Source organism: Patella vulgata, chromosome 6 (assembly GCF_932274485.2).
Source record: "Patella vulgata chromosome 6, xgPatVulg1.2, whole genome shotgun sequence".
Classification (NCBI taxonomy): Eukaryota; Metazoa; Mollusca; class Gastropoda; family Patellidae; genus Patella; species Patella vulgata.
In genome coordinates this window covers 70,551,294-70,559,049 of record NC_065884.2, presented here as the reverse complement: position 1 = coordinate 70,559,049, position 7,756 = coordinate 70,551,294, and the positions used below count along the sequence as shown (strand labels likewise).

Genomic DNA, 7,756 nt, shown 5'->3' with positions numbered 1-7,756 from the left:
ATGAGGGAAATTTTGCCCGGACAGCGGCACTACGGCCTACTCTTATATCGAATTCAAACTGCCAAGGGATCTTTCACGTGCACGCCAATGTGTACACGAGACCTCGGTTTTTCGTCCCATCTGAACGACTAGACAGCTTTCCTTGTCAGCCCCTCCGTCCTGCATCACTGACAAGGGAGAACCCACCGGAAAATCTGGATGAACTTTCTCGGCCAATGCAGGGATCGAACAACCGACCTCCAGGCTAGCAAGCTAGCGCCTTACCCACTTAGCCACGTGATCCCCTTGTGCTTGATAAAGATAAGAGAATACTTGTCGAAACGTCGTGCTTTGCCTATAAAAACCAGTGATTGTATTTCCATATAAACTGTGTTGTGTTTCTAAAAATACTTAATTTTTCAACTTAATTGACTGTATTACCTTAAATCGGTATTCAAAGGTTGTATTTTACATATACTTGGCTATGTGAAAAACTTAACTACACACTTAAATTATGGAATACTCACATTCGCCAAATAGCATGAATTTTTATCTTATGGCATACCCTCCACTGCCAAAAATAACGAATTTCTAACACCGCAAGCAAGTTATGCCCCCTTAAGAGCATCACTATACTTATTAAAATCTTAGTTTACATTACTAGGAAAATGTTTGTCGAAATATTATATTGTAACGCATGAAAAAAGTTTGATTACAATATATGATAAATAATGATAGTGTGCATCCTTTGCCAGATCGGCTGTTTTCGTAGCTTTTCAACAAAAAAAACCAAAAAAACAAATCTATTTCAATAGATTAGAATAAATAGTGGTAGTATATTAGCAATACACAAGGACCTTTGCATTCTAAGTTAAACTGGACAAATCATTCAGTGTTTTTTTTATAAATCTACCATTTGAGAAATTCATAGACATTGTGTAAGTACCTACATTTTAGATTTTCAGAGGCCTGGCGTTGACGGTACAATCTGTGTACAAAAGATGTACGTTACATTATTTTTACCCGAATAAATACTACCGGTTATGTGTATATGGGAATGAGTTGTAAAAAAATAAATCATGCCTTGCTTCTAGCAGTAGTATAAATAATTTCTGAAGCCATGTCATGACAAATGAATTTAACGCATTAAACTTTATTATATGACAGTCGTGGAAACATGATTAAGCAACACGAACATGATATCCTTGACCATCACCGGTGGTAGTAACCTTATATTCTATAATAGCACTACAACATCAAAGCTGACGATGAAAAAACAATTTGAGGCCAGCTTTGCTCGGCGAGATTGTCTTTGTTTCAATCTGAATCCCCCCCCCCCCAACTTTTTAAATCGTCATTACAGCGTGCACTCCGGTTAAAAAAAGTCATTATAATCTCACTTAACTTTAAGGTACCTCCCATAGGTCACTTAAAGTTAAGTGGATTTTTCTCACTTAAACTGGCCTTTGAATACCACTTAAAGACTAACACTTAAAAAGTTAAGGATACTTAACAGCGCCCTTGAATACCACTTACCCTTAACTTACAGGAAGTTGCGTATATTTAAGTGAAAGCTATGGTTAAGGGACTATCTTAGACTTAAGATATCCTTTGAATACGGGCCCAGATGTGACATCACCCCTTGATGTTAGCGTACCATTATTTCAAATAGGGGGGTTGTATGGCCGAATGGTTAGCACCTCTTCAACTACATTGCCTTATATTTATGGTTAGCATGCGTTGCATCATAAGGCCTATCATTGAATCAACTGGCGTGGTTTCGAATCCCCGGTTGTACGTGACAAGGATTAGGGTCGCCTGTCCAACCTCGCGGGTTTTCTCCGGGTCCTTCAGTTTCCTCCTACTGCCAAAGACCCGTACGCGCAAGCGAATTATTTAAATAAAATTAAACCATATGTTAGTCTCGAAATGACATAGTTTGTGTCGAGTGGACGTTAAACCCCATTTCTCTCTATATATTTCAAATAATGTACAGGCAACTTGCCTATCCTACATTTTTTATACTCGATGAAATATTTGACTCGCGTGACGTATTTCATTAAAAAGCACGTGTCTGATATAGCCCTCTGATTAAAGTCCTCCACCCTGGGTATCCCCAGTCGTCTCATTCCGTTCCACCCTACTAACCCCTGAGTTCAATTTATCTGCTCTTGATGACACAGCTATTTTTATCGACCAATCAAAAAAACGTTATATGAAAAGGAAGTTGGTGAAGGAAAGTAACTCATTTTGTTGCAACAAACAAGCCGTCATATTGTTATGAACGTAAGTGTAATGTTTAATTTTAATAATAGGAACGCAATTATGTAGTCTGATTCATACATGATTAGTTATTATCCATCAGAGAAAACATAAACATAACAAGTAAAGTATGAGGCCAAGACTAGTTTTTTAAAACTGTTTTTTGGATTGGTTCATAGAATCAAGCTACGATAAAGGGCAGATAATTTGAATACGCCAATACCCCAACGACAAACCCAGTGTGTAGAGGAGAACGAAACCACTGGTAGGGTGACCCACCATAAATAAATATCTCGACAATTACACCACAATATTTATGTATACACCAAGCCTTAGATCAGTTACGCACATTTATAGTCACTAAATAAACGGCCATGTTGTACTTAATAAGATATGACCATTTAACCATCAATAAATAATACACTGAAAGATTGTTATTAGTGTCGGCCATAATAGGTTACGTGCCCTTGTTTTGAAATTAGTCTCGCTTAACCAGTCTACCCATTGGCGTACGAGCAAGCTGACTTTTCGGGAAGACGGGTGAAGTGAAAAATTTTTTATTTCATCTACTTGGCAAAATAAAGTGCCCGAAATCTAATAAAACACTAGTTTTACGGGCTGGAATAGCAGTAAAACGCGTTTGCGGCCGTCAATTATTGCAATTTTTTTCTTGGGGGGGAGGGGGTGCTTACAAGGTCAGCTCCACTTCTTCGCCTCTCGAAGAAAACCGGCGCCGCTGTCTGTAAACTTGGAATTTTTTCGGGCATTTCTAGTTTTGCTTCCCTGTCACCGAGCCCTAATAAAACACGAATTTTACTTATCTTTTAATTGAATACCACGAATTTGTACTGAGTTGACTATGGATTAAAACATTTTGTCTGGAGCCACTCTACTTTGTGCGACATTTTTCGGGCATCGATTATTATTTGTGAATGCAGCTGCAACAGTCTGATTGAATGGTTGGAATTCAAAATGGGATTTAGGTTACAAAACCATTGGATACTGTTGGAGTTGCTTACACGGACTAGAATAGCAGAAAACGCATATGCGGTGGGTAAATTTTCAAAATTTTCTCCGGGAGGGTGAGGCCTCCATACTCCGCGACGATTGATTGGTTGTTTGGAATTATGGTCAGCCAGGTGGGCTATATTGAACCAAATTGAAGTTGCTAACGATCCCGTCTTCGTGGACTGTAAACGATTGATCTTTTGATTGGAATTCGAGTCAGCCATCTTAATTAGGCTATAATAGACCACTTTGTTCAAGGACTGAAATAGCAGGAAAACGTGTTTGCAGCCGTCAAATATTCCAAAATTTTCTTTGGGGGGGGGGGGGGGCATTTCAGGTTCTGCCCCCCTAACTGTCATCGAGTCCGCACGCCTATGAGTCTACCGACCATTCTACGTCTGATTGACAGGCCGCGATAACCAAGACTACTTTTTTTTTACGAAACATAACAGAAATCTGGAACAAGAAATTGAATTTAGAAACACGCACGTTAGGCAACTCAACAATTGTTTTAAGAACCCTGTAAAAGTAAAATGAAACTACTGATAGTATCATGTTCTTGCCTAACGCAAGTATTTCAGAGATATTATTTGTACTAAGCCAAAAGATGCCACTCCTAACGGTACAGTTAATGATAAAGCAATCTAAAAAATAAAACGAACGTAATTTCCAAAGCTGCTGTAATAACCAAAAAGCAAAATATTACTGCTATTAAGAATAGATTTTTTTACGGCTGTAATAGTTGATAGATGTGTAGAGAATTGAACGTGCGATGGCTATTTATAGTCTCATAGGCTCTACCGCTGAATATTATCATACTGCAGCGTGCACATTCGCCGTGTCGAGTCCAACTTTCTGTACGGAAAATTTTGGGTGCACGAGTCACCCTACCACTCGGGATACCGAGGATAAAGGTCCTCGCGCAATATCAATGTTACTTAATATCAAGCCCTGGACCATTAAACCACATATAAGTTGGGTATAGTATGAGTGTATATAACTTGGGTGTAGTGTAATATAGATTTTTGGTTTTGATTTTTTACGTTTTAATGGGTTTTATAATTCAGAACAATAATACATGCAAAGACGTAACAGTAAAAAAAAACACAGATAAATGGCTTACTGGATTGGCCGGAGAACAACAATTGTTATTTCATCCAAGGTATGGAACCAGAGCTGTTCAACCAAATAGACATTTAGTACAGACGCGGGGTGTGTAGATTTATCACACACAACACAAGCACTATGGGAAACCGTAAAAGTAAAGCACTGTTGAGATCATGTGAGAATGGCGATTATGATAGCATTGCGTCGTTACTGGAACGTGGAGCCAACGTTGAATATACCGATTCATATGGTTATACCCCACTGATTACAGCTATCAAGAATGGTGATCCAAAGTGTGTAGATTTGTTACTGAATAATGATTATTCCCCTGCCAATACAAAACACAAAGACAAGACTTTTAACACACCTTTAATGATGGCAGCAAATAATGTAGATATTGTCAGATTGTTGATAAACCGTGGGTGCCAATTAAATAAGACGAATCAATTTAAAGATTCTGCACTACACCTGGCTGTCCGATTTAAAAATGTTCAAGTGGTTGAATTACTTGTGAAAAGTGGTATTGATGTTACCCTTAAAAATAAGAATGGCCGTACCGCACTACACATGGCTTCCATTCTTAACTACGAGAGAATTGTCAACATATTGGTATCGAAACAGCAAAACAGTGCTGAAGTCCGAGATGCATTGGAGTCTGGTGAGAGGGCGCGGGTCAAAAAATTACTTAAACACGTCGCTTTCTTGGATGTTGGGTTACTAGAAATCCCTTACCGTAAAGAAGACTCACAAATGGTGGAGATTTTAATGGAGAGATATCTGAACCAGGATTCTCCCACTTGCAAATGTTTGTTATTTTATCCTGTGAAGTATCGTGACTTAAAGTGGACTAAAATATTAATCGAACGCGGTATTCCCTTCGATGCGTCGTTGCTAGATGTCGCTTATGCAAACAGAGATTTCGAAATGGTGGATATTTTAATCGGGAAGGGCCTAGAACATAATATTGATCAACGAAGTAGTAAACCAATGATAAATTATGCTGTGAAACATAGCGACCTAAAGCGGGTTAAAATATTACTTGAACACGACAGTCACTTCGATTCGTCGTTACTAAACGTCGCTTATATACACAAAGATTTCGAAATGGTGAATATTTTAATAGAGAAGGGCCTGGAACATAATATTGATCAGAAAAGTGATACACCAATGATATATTATTGTGCAGAGAATAATGACCATGATTGGGTTCAAAAGCTTTTGAATCATAAAAGCTACACCTATATTCTAAATCGTGTAGGGTCGCTAGATCCGACCGACAGTTCCAAAGCCACCGAAGCGGTTGTCGAGTATTTTCATGTTGATAGCAATTCAATCGGATTTACAACGTACGAATACTATCGATGCTTTTTTTAATCCAAAGTAGGACTTTAAAAGTCATTGAATACGGTCATACATCATATCAGTATGCTTGAAGGGCAATTTTGCTACGGCCCTTTTCTTTATTTCGAATTCCAAATGTCAATCGTCCTTTTACATTTACGCCACGGTGTCACATAGCAGGAACTTATCATTTGTCACGAATAACTCAGAACAATGTTACTCATCTTGCGGGGGTGGGATGACTAAATGGTTAGCACGTGCGCCCTGTATCATAAAGTCTGTTATTGAGTCGGCTGGCGTCGTTTCGGTTCCCCGGTTGTACGTGACAAGGAGTAGGGTCGCCTTTCCAACCTCGTGGGTTTTCTCCGGATCCTCCGGTTTCCTCCCACTGCTAAAGACCCCTACGCGCAAACGAATTATGGAAATAAAATTGAACCATATGTTAGTCCCGAAATGACCTAGTTTGTGTCGAGTGGACGTTAAACCCCATCTCTCTCTCATCTTGCGGTTAAGCAGAGTTTTACACGAAACAACCAATCGATACAACTGTTGGATGCAACGGTCGCGTCCGACCGACTCATCTGACAATAGGTCGGATGAACAGCTTGTTGCATGGATTGGATCAGTTCTATTCTTATCCGACCAACTCATGCAATAGCCAATCAAATTTTGTTATATTAGACAACGTCATATTTGTTTTTTGACTTCCCAACAACCTGAATTCCCGATTAAAGATGTCTTTTTCTTTCGCTTCGAGTACTTTGCACACTGTAGCCCGGTGGGTGCAAAACAATAAGACGTTAAACCCCATTTTACTTCTTTTCACACAAGTTATTATTCGAAGTCAGCCCTCAGATGTAACAAAACAGAGTTCGTCACACGATGAGAAAAGACCCCGAAAAACCCGAGCAGTCCAAGAAACTTTGGCCATTTGTTATACGGGGTTCACATTGGCGTGGACGTAAAAGATCACTTGACAGTTGGAATTCGATATAAGAGTAGGCTGTAGCGCCGCTGCCCGGGCAAAATTTTTCTCATAGCACACTGTATGGCGTATGCCCGTCTTCATTAGCCCAGTTTAGGAGCAGAACAGAAGGACGTTAAACTCATTTCATTGCATCTCATTTCGTACAGCAGTGTATGTTTGGCGAATAATTTCACGATTGTCAACTTTGGAACACTGTATCCACAGCTGAATTTCCAATGCCATATGTTGTTATCAAATTGTATATTAGAACACGAATGCTTTTAACAACCTCATTGCTTTATCGTGGATGTCAGTGACATTATAAACGTTGCAATCTTTCAAATTATTTTGAGGAATGCATCATATCAAGTATGCTGGAAAAATTTGATTGAAACAAAAACCAATTAGGCATTAGAACCACTACACTACTTAGTGGTAAACGAAGAAAAATACAAGGCATGCCGACAAGTTGAATTCCATATTTTAAAGTACCCTTTTCGTTTATCTGTGCAGCTCGTCAGAAATAATGCCATTGTGTTAATGTATTGTATATGGGTATAATTTGGTGGTTTATTCCCACGAAGGCGCAGTTATTGACCGTTACGGATTAAAGAAGGTCGTTTTCGACGTCTTCGTGGGAATCCAGCTGTCAGGGATTAAAATGGATTAAAAATGTAACAATGGAGTTATAGATTTTTATGATAAGAATTTAGACTTTCACAATCTCCAATGTGACTAATTAATTAACATGTCTGGAATATGACTTTAAGAAATAAAAACAAATTAATTTCATTTCACCAAATAAGACACCCTGTATAAATACTCGACTTAAGTTAATTCCCCTTCTTCGTGTCTACTTTTTATACGTCCACATTTTCATGTGGACGTATATTGTCGTCGCCCCTGTCCGTCCGTCCGTCCACAATTGTTTGTGAACAGTCTACAGGTCACAATTTTTATCCGATTTCAATGAAACTTGAAATATAGGTTTATCACCCTCAGATCTCGGTTCCTTTCGATATTGGCATCTATCGGACCATAACTTCATAGATTATGGCCCCTGATTGTACGAAAAATCACCTTTTTGGCTTG

General features: G+C 38.8%; 1 protein-coding gene across 1 annotated transcript; it reads left to right on the top strand.

Moving 5' to 3' along the window:
* Positions 1-4,346: 4,346 nt before the first annotated feature.
* LOC126825518 (ankyrin repeat domain-containing protein 50-like) lies at positions 4,347-7,311 on the top strand. The gene has a single exon (XM_050555167.2). It carries the CDS (start codon positions 4,495-4,497, stop codon positions 5,728-5,730), a length of 1,236 nt encoding a protein of 411 aa, XP_050411124.1. The 5' UTR covers positions 4,347-4,494; the 3' UTR covers positions 5,731-7,311.
* Positions 7,312-7,756: the final 445 nt, after the last annotated feature.

Coding starts and splice junctions, on each gene's coding strand:
- LOC126825518 (XM_050555167.2), top strand. CDS start 4,495: ATGGGAAACCGTAAAAGTAAAGCACTGTTGAGATCATGTGAGAATGGC.